We start from the raw sequence: 13,902 nt of genomic DNA on the forward strand, positions 1-13,902 counted from the left end.
GTTCATTCGCAACGCCAAAGCGAACGGCGAACGGCTTGCGAGTACAGTGACAATCCCCCCCCTCTATTTACATGAATGGTTTGGTCCATTCGCAACGACCACAGAACCCCCCCCCTCTATTTACATGCAATGGTTTGGTCCAAAGCGAACGGCTTCCGGAGTTTGGTAAAGCAATCGCCATCGCGTGCACAAACGCGCAGGAAAGCGAATGAATCGCAAATTCGTTTTTATTAGTTTTAAAACTTTATTAAAACATAGTTTAACGCCAACATAGTTTGCAAACGTGAAATAAATGAATACGCTCTCAAATGTGCCATCCGAGGCAGAGTGTGTCCGCCACGTTCGGCACACGCGATCGTTCGCTGCTCTCTGATTGGTTGAATCGTTTTTTGGACATAGCTCGGTAAGTAATTGTCCGATTAATATGAAACCTTGAAAAGGCACATCCTCGGGTCCCCAGCAATATACCTGGCAAGTTAAAAGTATATCGGACCCGTGGTTGTCGAGAAACAGCGGTCACAGACAGACAAACGTACAAACGTACAAACGTACAGAGATTACTGGAATTATAGATAGATGAGCCATGACTCCATTTTTTCCATTGAGCCGTTTCGGAGATATAGAGGGGCCAATTTGAAGGCGTTTTCCAAGATGGTGCCCATACTACGTGACATATGACGTCATAATTAGCAGTAAAGAAGTGTACATGTCTAGCCAATCACTTGGTGAAAAATTCGTGTCAATCAGACCAACAGTTGCTGAGAACATTGATTTTAAAGTTTTCGGAGGTGAAAAAATAAGGCGGAAGAGAAATAATAAACTGTAGGAAAAACAATAGGTATTCCTCTGCATCTAAATGCAGGAGGAAACCTAATAATAATAAATGTTAATAATAATATTAACATAGTTAATACGATCGTAATAATGCAATCTGTTTGTCGTGATTGCAAAGTTACCGGTACTGGATTGAAGCGGTCTATGGTGGATGAACGACTTGTGAAGAAGCGTGTACTAATTAATTAATCACGGGAGTAAGAAATTAGCCTCAGTTTATTAGTCCCCTACCGGTGTACACCGGAGGGGACTATCGGTTTGCACTCCGTCCCTCCATCTGTCAGTCCGTCATGCAAAGAACAGTTTTCCGGACTTTTTTTCTAAACTCTTAATGCTAATGATTTCAAACTTGGTACATGGTTTCCTCATGATAAGTTACAGATCAAATTCGAACTTCACAGCGTTTTTTTTTTTTTTTTTTTTTTTTTTTTTTATACAAGATCGAGGCTCGTGAAAGAGCGAACATTAATCACACAGAAAGACAAACCGACACATAAAACATATAACATCGGGAGCGGTAGACAAGATGGGGAGAGAGGGGGAAGGACACAAACACAACATTTGAGAGCAGGGACCGAGAGACATGGAGACATCGAGAGATCTGAGAGAGGGCGAGGGCTTTGGGGGGGGGGGGGGGCATGGGAAGGGGGCGGTGGGAGAGGTATAAAACATATGGACACTGCCAGGACTTCCAGGAAAGAAGTTGGAATTTCAAACAAGGTGGATCTGGGGTGAATTAGCGGGGGTAGAAAAGATCAAGGTTTTGGATGGGGGAAGATAAGAGATGGTGGTGAACAGCTGTTTTAAAGACCTGGAGGGAGGAGTGGGATTGAAGGGAGTGAGGGAGTTTGTTCCAGAGGCGGGAAAAAAGAGGAATGAAAGAGTGAAGGTGAGCAGAGAGCCGAGATTTCGGCAGTTTAACCATCAGAGGGTTGCTGGCAGATCTTGTGCGACCTGTAGGAATATTTGGGGGACAGAGCACAGAGAGAGCTGGGGGTGCAAGGCCGGAGAGGAGTCGGTAGAAGACAGAAAGACCACCTACCTGCCTGCGGTGAGTGAGTGAAAGGCCCTCAGAGATAGCTTCATCGCGGGAGATTCCAATAATTCTGAAAGCTTTGGTTTCAACAGCGTGAAGCCGAGCTAGGTGTGAGGCAGGAGCACCGGCCCATAGGGGAGAACAGTATTCCATTGAGCTGCGGATGAAAGCCTTGTATGTGGTGAGGAGCTCAGGTGTGCCGAGGAAGGACTTCGCACGACGGAGGATGCCCAGTCGGCGACTGGCTTTGGAGGCCAGCTTGGAAATGTGGTTTTCCCAAGAAAGATCATGGCAGATAGTGAGACCCAAAATCTTGAGCGACAGAACTTCTTGGAGAGGATTGTTGAGAAAGTAGATGGGAGGGTTGTCTGGTCGATCTTTTCGGAGAGACATAGTAAGAGTGTGAGATTTGTCAGGATTGAAAGACATGTTCCACTTCTTTGACCAGTCTGATTTTGTCCAGGTCTTCAGAGAGTGAGGAGGCAGCAGACTGCCGATCTGAGGGAAGAGGAATGGAGCGGCAGAGAGTGGAGTCATCAGCAAAGAGATAGAGAGGATTTTCGAGAGAGTCAGAGAGATCATTGATTAAGACCAGAAAAAGCACGGGGCCCAGAACACTGCCTTGGGGAACTCCAGCCTGAACAGGAAGAGGAGATGAGAGAAACCCATTCAGGGCCACACGTTGACGACGACTAGAGAGGAAGTCCGCCAGCCATGCGTGGAGATTTCCATGGATACCAAAGGAGGAGAGTTTGGTGAGCAGAGCGGGGTGCCAGACCGTGTCGAAGGCACGTGATATGTCGAGGGAGACAGCTCTAATTTCCTGTTTGGCATTGAGGACCTCCATCCATTGTTGAGACAGCAGAAGCAGCATGTCCAGAGTAGAGTGACCTGGTCTGAAACCAAATTGATGATCAGAGATCAAGCCATTGGAGAAGAGGAAAGATTTCATATCCGAAGCAATGATGGATTCCATGACTTTGCTGATAATTGGGAGAAGGCTGATTGGTCTGTAGTTGCTAGGATCTGTTTTTGCACCTTTTTTGTGCAAAGCGGTGATGTTGGCTGATTTCCAAGCAGATGGCAGTTGACCTTGAGCAAAAGAGAGGGTGAAGAGAACAGAGAGAGGGTGAGATAGAGCAGCAGAGCAGGATTTTAGGACCCGTGGGCTGATGCCGTCGGGTCCAGTTGCAGAATCAGAGTCGAGGGTTGACAGAAACTTTTCCACCTTGTCAGGAGGAAAGGACACGGAGTCCAGGAGCAGCAGGGTACGACTGGGTATGGTGGGTACAGAGAGGGATGGGTTTGGGACACAAGATTTAGAGGCAAACACAGAGTTGAGGCATTCAGCTTTTTCACGTGCGGAGTCAGCTGTGTAGCCATTTGAGGTAAGGGAGGGGATGGAGGGGGAACAAACACCAGAAACGGATTTGACCAGACGCCACCAGGATTTGGAAGAGGGAGACAGATAAGAGAGTTCGGTCTTGAGAACGGAGAGATATTGTTTCCTGGCTCTCCTGAGGGTGGACACACACTTGTTTCGGGCTTTGTGAAAGGAAATGAGATTTCCTTCCGTTGGATTTGCTTTCCAGGGGACGAAGGCAAGTTGTTTCTGGGCAACAGCCTCACCACAAGATTCCGTGTACCATGGACGGGAGGAAGGGTATGACAACTGAAGACGAGATGGGATAAATCTGTGCATGAGAGAGAGCAATTTACTTTGGAAGAATTCCCAGGATGAGTTGATGTCAGAGGTGGTAGAGATGGGAGACCAGTCCAGATGATTGATGGCTGCTTGAAGACCGTGCCAGTTGGCCTGAGTGAAATGCCAGACTCGTCGACGCTGAGCAGGCTCCCTGAGGATGGTCAGAGAGATGTCCACTTTAACAAGGACATGATCAGATGATCCGATCGGAGCAGAAGAAGAGCAGCAGACATTTTCAGGGAAGTTAGTCATAACCAGGTCCAGAAGAGAAGATGTTCCGTTGACTGAGATCCGGGTCGGGAAATTGACAGATTGTGTCAGTCCCAGTGAGTCGCAGAAGTCCTTTGCTGAGGAGCCATGGCTGGTGAGAGAGGTACCCACACCCAGCCAACTGGCATGATGACAGTTGAAATCACCACATATGAGGAAGAGAGAGTTGGGATGAGTAGATAGAAGTTGGTCCATATCATCAGACAGCGAGATGTAGATGGAGTCATCACTGTTTGGTGGACGGTACAACACACATATGAACAAGAGGTGGGAGCGAAGGGGAAGCCGTAGCCAGAGGTATTCCTGGGGGTGAGGTGGAGAGAGTGCAGTGCGGGGCGAGTGAGGAAGAGAGTTTTTGATAAAGATAGCAACCCCGCCTCCAGGACGAGGCTCAGGTCTATCATACCGGAGGAGGGAGTAGCCCGGGAGAGATACTATGGAATCAGAGACATCATAAAGGAGGAACGTTTCTGTTAAGCAGATCACGTCTGGTTTGACAGAAGCAACCTGTATGGAGAGACCAGTTAAGTTTGAACGAAGGCCCCGGATGTTTGAGGTCCATACCGTTAATGAAGAGGAAGGGGGAGCATCAGAAACAGAACAGGGGGGAGGAGGGGTAGGGTAAGATGTGGAAGAGGTGGAAGAGGTAGGGAGAGCTGTTGAAGGTGTGTCAGAGATTTCAGAATAGCTCGGAGAAAGGGAAGGATGGGGCGGACAAAAGGTTTGATGGTGATTGGGTGAGCCACAATGAGGTGTTATTTGAGGAGGGGGAAGAGCGAGGCAGAAGGTTGGGGGAGATGGAGGTGAGGGTTTGAAGGGGGAAGAAGCGGGGAGGATGCTTTGAGGAGGGGGAGTGAGGGGGGAAATTGAGAAGCAATGAGGGTGGGGAGATTTGAAGGGGAGGGGTGAGGGGGGAGTTTGGGAGGGAAGGGACAAGGGGAGGGATTTGAAAGGGATGGGATATGGGGGAGATTTGGAGGGGAGGGGTGAGGCAGGAGTCTAGGAGGGGAGGGGCGAGGGGGCGTCTTGGCGGGGAGGGGTGAGGGGGTAGTTTAGGAGGGAGGGGGCAAGGGGGGAGATTTGAAAGGGATGGGTGGGTGATGGGGAAGATTTGGAGGGGAGGGGTGATGGGGAAGATTTGGAGGGGAGGGGTTATGGGGAAGATTTGGAGGGGAGGGGTGAGATTGGATTTTTGAAAGTGTACGATTTATGGGAAACGAACATTTATTGCAAAATGAGTTTCTTGTGACCTTCGAGTTAAAAATACGTTTAAGGACGCTGGATGGAGGATGGAGTGCAGGAGAGTTTAGGGAATGTAGAAAAAAGGCACTATAGGAGATGGATATTTTTTTTGGGATGAATTGATTTGGTGAGCAAGTCGACCCAATCTTGGATTTTGACATGGCGACCCAATTTTCAATAGCGTTCTTCCTTATGCCTAGATACACCCACACACCAGAAGGTACTTCGCTTATTTTTCAAGATATTTCGCTCACAAGGTTCAGACATATATATGGTGACGGCCGTCCTGGATTTTGACGTGGCGACCCACTTTACAATAGCGGTCTTCCTTATCGTGAGATACACCCACACACAAAATTAGAAGTTGGCACTTCGCTTATTTTTCAAGATATTCATCTCACAAGGTTCGGACATACATGGCGGCGGCCATCTTGGATTTTGACATGGCGACCCAATTTTCAATATGGCTCTTCCTTATACCTAGATACACCCACACACCAGATTAGAAGTAGGTACTTCGCTTATTTTTCAAGATATTTCGCTCACAATGTTCAGACATATATATGGTGGCGGCCATCTTGGATTTTGACGTGGCGACCCATTTTTCAATATCGTTCTTCCTTATGCCGAGAAACACCCACACACCAAATTAGAAGTTTGTACTTCGTTTATTTTTCAACATATTCATCTCACAAGGTTCAGACATACATCGCGGCGGCCATCTTGGATTTTGACGTGGCGACCCAATTTTAAACAGCGTTCTTCCTTGTGCCTAGATACACCCACACACCAAATTAGAAGTTGGTACTTCGCTTATTTTTCAAGATATTCATCTCACAAGGTTCGGACATACATCGCGGCGTCCATCTTGGATTTTGACGTGGCGACCCAATTTTCAATATCGTTCTTTCTTATGCCGAGAAACACCCACACACCAAATTAGAAGTTGTTACTTCGCTTATTTTTCAAGATATTTCGCTCACAAGGTCAGACATATATATGGTGGCGGCCATCTTGGATTTTGACGTGGCGACCCATTTTTCAATATCGTTCTTCCTTATGCCGAGATACACCCACACCAAATTAGAAGTTGGTACTTCGCTTAGTGTTCGAGATATTTCGCTCACAAGTTTCAGACATATATATGGTGGTGGCCATCTTGGATTTTGACGTGGCGACCCAATTTTAAACAGCGTTCTTCCTTATGGCGAGATACACCCACACACCAAATTGGAAGTTGGTACTTCGCTTATTTTTCAAGATATTCATCTCACAATGTTCAGACATACATGGCGGCGGCCATCTTGGATTTTGACGTGGCGACCCAATTTACAATAGCGTTCTTCCTTATGCCTAGATACACCCACACGCCAGATTTGAAGTTGGTACTTCGCTTATTTTTCAAGATATTCAGCTCACAAGGTTCAGACATACATGGCATCAGACATACATGGCGCCGGCCATCTTGAATTTTGACGTGTGTTGCATCCACACACCAAATTTGAATGCGGTCCTTCGCGCACGCATGCCCGCACGCACACATGCACGCCCGCATGGACGGAGGGGAAAACCATAGTCCCCCTTTCGCTCCGCTGTGCGACGGGGGACAATTAGCGCTTCTTCCCTCTTCTTCAAACTCGCAAAGAGGATTTTTGAACAGGCAAATTCGTGATTAAACAAACAATTTTTTTTATGTCGTAGATGTTTGGTATGTATGTATGTCCCTCACATATTTCGTCTACATATTGGGTGAGTTTTATACCCACAATTACTCTTCTGAAAAGTAGAATGTAATGCCATTTGTCTTTGCCAGTTAAGTTTCTTTCAACACCCTTTACTTTAGGGACCGTTCATATATTTGGTTGGGGCAAATTATCACACTTTATGATTGGGGGAACTGAAATTATGACAACAGGGTGATGATATTTGACAGGGGGTGGGGGGGGGGTTCGTGCCCCCCCCAGGCCCCAGATCATATATAATTAAAACTTTGATGAAGGGCTTTTCGAAACATTGAAGCATTTCTTATGACTGCCTCCAACCACACTGACTGAGCTTGGTGTTGATTTAACGGTGAGGGTGGAGGGCTTGGAATCCTAGGGTCCTGAGTTCGAATCCCGGTCAGTTGTTGTACTAATACCAGGTGGGGTTGACTCAGCCTGCCATCCTTCCGAGGTCGGCAAAATGGGTACCAACTCACGAGGTCCTCTCTCCAAGAGGTTGTTGGCAGGATTTGCACTCCAGCAGCCGTAAAGCACCTCATTCCGTAACACACACAGAGGTGTGTGTCGGGATGGTGCTGAGATCACTTTGAGTGTTGACTAACTAACAAACATATACAACTAGATGATAATCATAAAATACTTACCCTGCACAGTCAACTTGGTGCGAGCCAACTCTATTTTTGAACGTTTCTTTTTTTTTTTTGATCCAATATGGCTGCCAGACAACGTGAGCGATGACATCATAAGTTTATATTCTCGAAATAATTGTTGCATAGATCATGCTCAATAAATTTCAAACTGATCAGACTAATTGTTGTCCCTGTCGAATTATGACGTCATAATTATGGCCCCAATGACGTCATCGTTAACAACACCTATTCTCCATATGGAGTGATTTACAACGAGCCACGTTTCAATTTTTAAAATGTTGACACGGCACACACTTTACTTTACTGAAATGCAGACACAAATGTCATATTTTCGTCAAAAATCGTCGGAATTTCACCAAATCTGTTTTGGTCGTGTGTTAATATACCGCAACGATTGACAAATCTGAAATCAGAATTTTATTTGAGTTCAAAATGACACCGTGAGATCGCTCCGTACTTTGACTGCTCGTCATGTGCAGTGTGATAATTAATTCCATGCCCACTCTCGAAAGCTGTTCTTCTTCACGCAATAACAACCTCAGGCTTCCAGACCGTACATCCAATCATCTTGAAATTTTGCACACGTTACAATTCATTACCTCTACTATAATACAAAGTTGCACGTCGATCAATGAAGCGGTTCAAGAGTTATAATTTTTTAATATTTTCGTTTAATTATTTGTATCTGCCAAACCACGTGACCTATTGCGAATTCCAAAAGGTCATTTTAGGAGACTGATATGCTGACACATCTGTGAAGTTTCCCCATCGATAGGATCACAAATGAGGGAGGAGCTAGGTTTTAAATGTTTATGCTTTAAAACGTCATGACTCCGAAACCATGTGATGCATGACGTCTTTCTCAGAGGCGTTTTTGTTCGTCACGTGTATGCGATTCTGCCTGCAAAGTTTGGCCTCAATCTGTTCAGTCGTTTCGGAGAAAATTGGATTTTAGTGGTTTTTCAGGCTTCTCACTCAAAACAATATGGCGTCCGAACCACGTGACTTACGACGTGATTAGAATTTTATTTCTGCATCAATTTATAGAGGGGATGCTCAAGAAATTTCATCCTGATCGGATAAAGGTTTTTACTTGTCGAATTATGATGTCATCATGGCGGCACCTATGACGTCATCATTCACATATGTTATTCCGCATGGAGAGTTCTTTGCAATGAGACCCGTCTCAATTATTTCTGTGCAGCGGTTTATGAGATAGAGGTGCAACGGTTTATATTTTTCCACGATGGCGCCCATACCACGTGACCTGTGACGTCATAAGTCACTAAAATATTCTACCGGAGGAGGCCCTCCTATGGTGAAAATTCCATGTCAATCAGACCAACGGTTGCCGAGAAAATGATTTTTTAAAATGCAGACACGCACGACGTACGTTCGTATCCGAATGCTTAACCCTGCCTATCGCTTCGCGAGCGCAGGGTAACAAGCCTGGCTACGCCGCTGTTAGACTTTCGGTCTTGTTGTCTTTTGAGAGATTTATGGACAAAAGACTTTCATAGTAAAAATATGCATCAAGAGCATGTGTAACTATCTTACTGTTGTACATTTGTGTAATCTTAAACGTCCAACAATGCGTTCCTTGCAACAGCAAAGACAGAAGTCTGAAGGTGCCAGATCTGAGCCTGGAAATTGTTAGGTGGGGGTGAAGAATGTCATCATCTTTATGATCACCTGTACATCTGGTGTTATGGTGAAGTTCACCTGTTTCCGCATTGTTAGTGCTATGGTGGCTTATAATGCACCCACAATTGGCTCCATTAATCTTTTGATATCGTGCTTTGGCCTGTAATGAAGTTCATAAACATTCCATTCTGAAGTCTGTGACAGCAATGAGCATGGCTGTCATTCAAATGAGGGACAGTAAAAGTTGTCAGTTATTGTCACAATGTCCATTGCTATACAACACACACTTTTTTTTGGATACAGAATCAAGGCTCGTTCGTGTAAGAGCTAACACATTGAACATGAAACATACAATGAAGGGAGTGGGAGACAAGAGGGGGAGGGAGAGGGAAGCACACAAGCACAACAACAGAAGAGAACAAGGACGTCAGTGGATCTGCGGAAGGGGAGGGCTGGTGGAGGAGGGAGGGGTACACGGTATAAAGCAAATTAACCCTTCTCGGAATTTCAGGAAAGAAGTTGGGGATTTAAAGAGGTGGATTTGGGGTGTTTTAACGGGGGTAGAAAAGATCATGGTTTTGGATGGGGGAAGACAAAATATGGTGGTGAACATCTATTTTAATGACCTGGAGGGAGGAGTTGGATTGAATAGAGTGAGGGAGTTTGTTCCAGAGGTGGGAGAAAATAGGAATGAAGGAGTGAAGGTGAGCAGAGTCTTGATTTTGGCAGTTTAACCATAAGAGGGTTGCAGACAGATCTTATGCGACCTGTAGGCATATTTGGGGGACAGAGCACAGACAGAGCTGGGTCTAGCTATGCTTGAGAGGAGTCGGTAGAAGACAGAAGGACCACCAACCTGCCTGCGGTGAGTAAGTGAAAGGCCCTCGGAGTTATCTTCATCGTGGGAGATTCCAATGATTCTGAAATCTTTGGTTTCAACAGCGTGAAGACGAGGTAGGTGCGAGGCAGGAACACCATCCTAGAGGGGAGAACAGTACTCCATTGAGCTGCGGATGAAAGCCTTGTATGTGGTGAGGAGCTCAGGTGTACCAAGGAAGGACTTTGCACGACGGATGATGCCCAGTCGGCGAATGGCTTTGGAGGCCAGCTATTATTTGGAGGCCAGAGATATTAAGGAATCAGATGCATCTTGAAGGAGGAAAGTTTCTGTCAAGCAGATTATGTCTGGTTTGTCTGAAGCAACCTGTATGGATAGATCAATCAGGTTTGAGCGAAGGCCCCGGATGTTTGAGGTCCATACCATTAAGGAAGAGAGAGGGGATCATCGGGTACATGACAGGGGAGGGGTAGATGAGGGGTGAGAGGGGGAGGTAGGGAAAGCTGTTGATAGTGTGTCGGAGATTGCAGAAGAGTTAGGAGAAAGGGAAGGATGAGGAGTGTTACGTGCTCCTCCCCGACCCCCTGGTCACGGTGTACCTCCAAGCCCCGAGAGGAGTCATGGCAGAAAAATGTGTTATTCTGTGTGTCAAAGATCAATGGAGAAGCCACCCCAATTGTTACTCACAAACAAATATTGTATTGAGATCACACAAGAATAACGGTACAACAACAATAGTATTCAAAAGTACAATCAATATGTCCTATGATGGTACCATGAGTTTTGCAATATATAACTCACTGTGTTCCAAGTGAGTGTAACAAGAACATTCCCCAATGTCTCTTATTCCCGGCTCCAAGACGAAGTTGATTCGCTCCAACGATCACTAGAACGATGTCCAAACGACCAGAATCCCGTGCGGATGGCCAGGGCAGTCACACAGCCGAAGCTGTACAAAGGCGCCCTCAAGGCGACTGGGAAATCCAAAGGCGCCATACAGGCGACCTAGAGATCACACCCTCGGGTATGAACGAATTAGCCTTCAAAAATCCGTGTCTCGCACACGCCCCAGATCGACGTCTGAATGTGGTGAGAATTGTCGAAAAGAAACGAAACCGCGAGCGAAGCACAAATCCTGCGCGAATCAAAATGGCCGACGACCCGGTCTCGTGGCGCACGGCACGGCGATGATTCTCTCCTGAATCGATCGCAAAACCTGACATGCAGGTTGACCGGTCACAGCGATGACAACTCCGTCGTAGGAATTCCTCTCCCGGAAACCCGAAAGTTCGCTAGTGACTCTGGCTCGCCAACGTTCGCTTCAGAACCCGGAGCAACTCGGCTTTCTTGTCCGTCCGACTCATTCGCTCCGCCCTTTACCTCTCCTCTTCTTCTTCGTCGTCTTCCGGTTCCCGATCCGGTTTCATTTTTAAAACATTCCTTTTACCTTTTGACAATAATAATTGCTATTTCCCTCAAACAACAATAATAATAATAATACATGGAACCAGAAATGTCTCAAGTGGATGAAAGCCACCACAACGGAAGTGACGAATCCATAACAGGAGGACAAAAGGTTTTATGTTGATGGGATGAGGCACAGTCAGGTGTTGTTTGAGGGGGGAGAGCAAAGTAGAAGGTTGGAGGAGCTGGAGGTATAAGATGGAAGGGAGAGAAAGTGGGGAGGGGGCAGCTTTGAGGAGGGGGGAGGGGGGATAATTGGAGAAATATGGTAAGGGGGAGATAAGAAGGGGAGTGGTGGGGGTGCATAGTTTTGAAGGGTAAGAGTGAGGGGGAAGTTTTGAAAGGGAGGGGTGAGGGGGAGTTTTGAACGGGAGGGGTGAGGGGGAGTTTTGAACGGGAGGGGGGAGGGGTGAGGGGGAGTTTTGAAGGGGAGTTGTGATGGGGGAGTATTGAAGGGGAGGGATGAGGGGGGAGTTTTGAAGAGGAGTGAGGGGGGAGTTTAGGAGGGGAGGGGCAAGGGGGGAGTTTAGGAGGGGAGGGGTGAGGGAGGAGAATTGAAAGGGGGGAGTGAGGGGGGAGTTTTGAAGGGGAGGTGTCCTGGAGTTTAAAAGTGGACGATTAATGACAAATGAACATTTATTACAAACTGGGGTTAATGTGATTTTCAAGTCAGAGATCCGTTTAAAAACGATAGAGGAGGGGTGGACTGAAGGTGAGTTTAGAGAATGTAGAAAGGAAGGATTGCAAGAAATTGAATTTTTTTTTGCAGTGGAATGAATTGAAGAGGAAATTGAAAAAAGCCTTTTAAATAGAAAGAAAAACAGCGTGTTGTAATAAACCACTGAATAAAACACTGCAGGGGAAAGTTTAAACATATTCGAATGATATTTAAACAAATCCATGAAAAACAATCTGAGAAAAGTCCCTGAAATGAGGGTGTGAATCTGAAAGAGAAGGAGAAAGGGTTGAATGCGTATGGTGGAAACTAGAATTGGAAATGTGAGTATCGGCTGGAGATGGAAGGAAAAGGTGGAACAAAAAGGAGATAAAAGGTGGGGCGAGACAACGAGCACGTGGTCATGGGCGGAGCCCACGAGGAGAGAAGGAAATAAGAAAAAAAAAATGTATTTTTTTTTTGTATTTAAAACGTTAGACATAGGGTAAGATGTTCGGGGGAGATAGGGGGAGAAAAGAAAATCAAAGAAACAGCAATACATCGAAGGAAAGAACTTAAATTTACAAAATACCGACTGGTGTAGGGAGCCTAGAGGGACTGGGCCGCGCACGAGGTACGAACAGAAAACGACTAATTATATACAAGTTTGCACGAATTACAAACCAAGACCTAACTAGAAACACACAGTAACACATACACAGTCGAATAACCAGTGGAAATTTGACAAGGGCACGAATGGGAAAATACTTAAACTTTGATGACGTGGAGATCTCGAAGGACGCTTCTTTGCCAGAGGAACCGGAAGCGGAAGTTTTAGATTTATAATCACTTTTTGATTTTTATTCCATTTTACGTTCAAAATGATGAAGACCCTCACTTTTTTTTTTTTTTTACCCATTTTGAATATGACATCTTTTCAGCCTCAAAGCATGACAGAAAAAGGTGACTTTTTTAACGATCTCAAACTTGTTGTCTTCCATAATTTAAGAAAACTTAACAGGGTAGTAGCTGGTCTCTTCTTCTTTTTTGCATTGCTGACAAATTTGTACCGATGATGTCCAAACTTTATGTAAAATGAAATGTATAACTTTTCAGGAAACATTTGAATGCATTGTCTTAATTATAAATTGATAGTAATCCCATCATTTGTAATCACATCAGGTGTAAAAACAATTGTGGCACTAAAGTGAACAGTGAAGAAGAGGTCTGTCTGGAAGTAGTTTGTTTTTCATGTGAAGATATCACAGCCATTAGATATCTATGGTCGATAACAAAAGGCTCACAAACAGAAACAGAATTGCTGCAAAATATTGCACAGAACGGTAAGGGTTTACCACTATTTGTTTGTTTGCTTTCTCTGGTTCCAGGCACAATATCCTTAAAACTGAACTTTTAACAATTTTATCATGATTAATGTGGCAGTTTTGTTACAATATGAGTGATGTGTTCTTTATCAGCTATTTTTGTTCTGCAATGTCTTTTGTTGATTGTTTTTCTTCCATTTAACATACTAGTACACCCGCTCACTATGGTAGCGGCAGGAAGGGTCATTTCTCATTGGGTATATAGATTACAGTCTATCTATGGTCGGGTCTCAAGAACATTGGGTGTGTGTTCATTTACCAAGTTTCTTGTGGAGAGATCACCAAGTGGTTTAAGCATTCAAGCAAGCACTCCATTCAAAACCGTTAAGGAACAGCTGGCTCGGCAAGCGCTAGCTAGCTTGGCAAGCGCTTGGTAAATGAGCACGACCCGGGCTTCCTCCCTTTCGGTTTAATGTAAAACAGTAGGAGTGAGTTTCGAAAGTTCACTCCGAAAA

The 13,902-nt window shown here is 45.4% G+C and overlaps 1 protein-coding gene across 1 annotated transcript in view; it reads left to right on the plus strand.

Moving 5' to 3' along the window:
* Positions 1–13,902, plus strand: part of LOC137437291 (polycystin family receptor for egg jelly-like) — a 37,001-nt gene that overhangs the window by 7,499 nt on the left and 15,600 nt on the right. Inside the window, exon 5 of the mRNA XM_078766375.1 lies at positions 13,245–13,405. Coding sequence (XP_078622501.1) covers positions 13,245–13,405 — 161 coding nt within the window. The remainder of the gene's footprint in view (positions 1–13,244; positions 13,406–13,902) is intronic.

The sequence above is a fragment of the Myxine glutinosa genome, chromosome 12 (genome assembly GCF_964187855.1).
Source record: "Myxine glutinosa chromosome 12, kmMyxGlut1.1, whole genome shotgun sequence".
NCBI lineage: Eukaryota > Metazoa > Chordata > Myxini > Myxiniformes > Myxinidae > Myxine > Myxine glutinosa.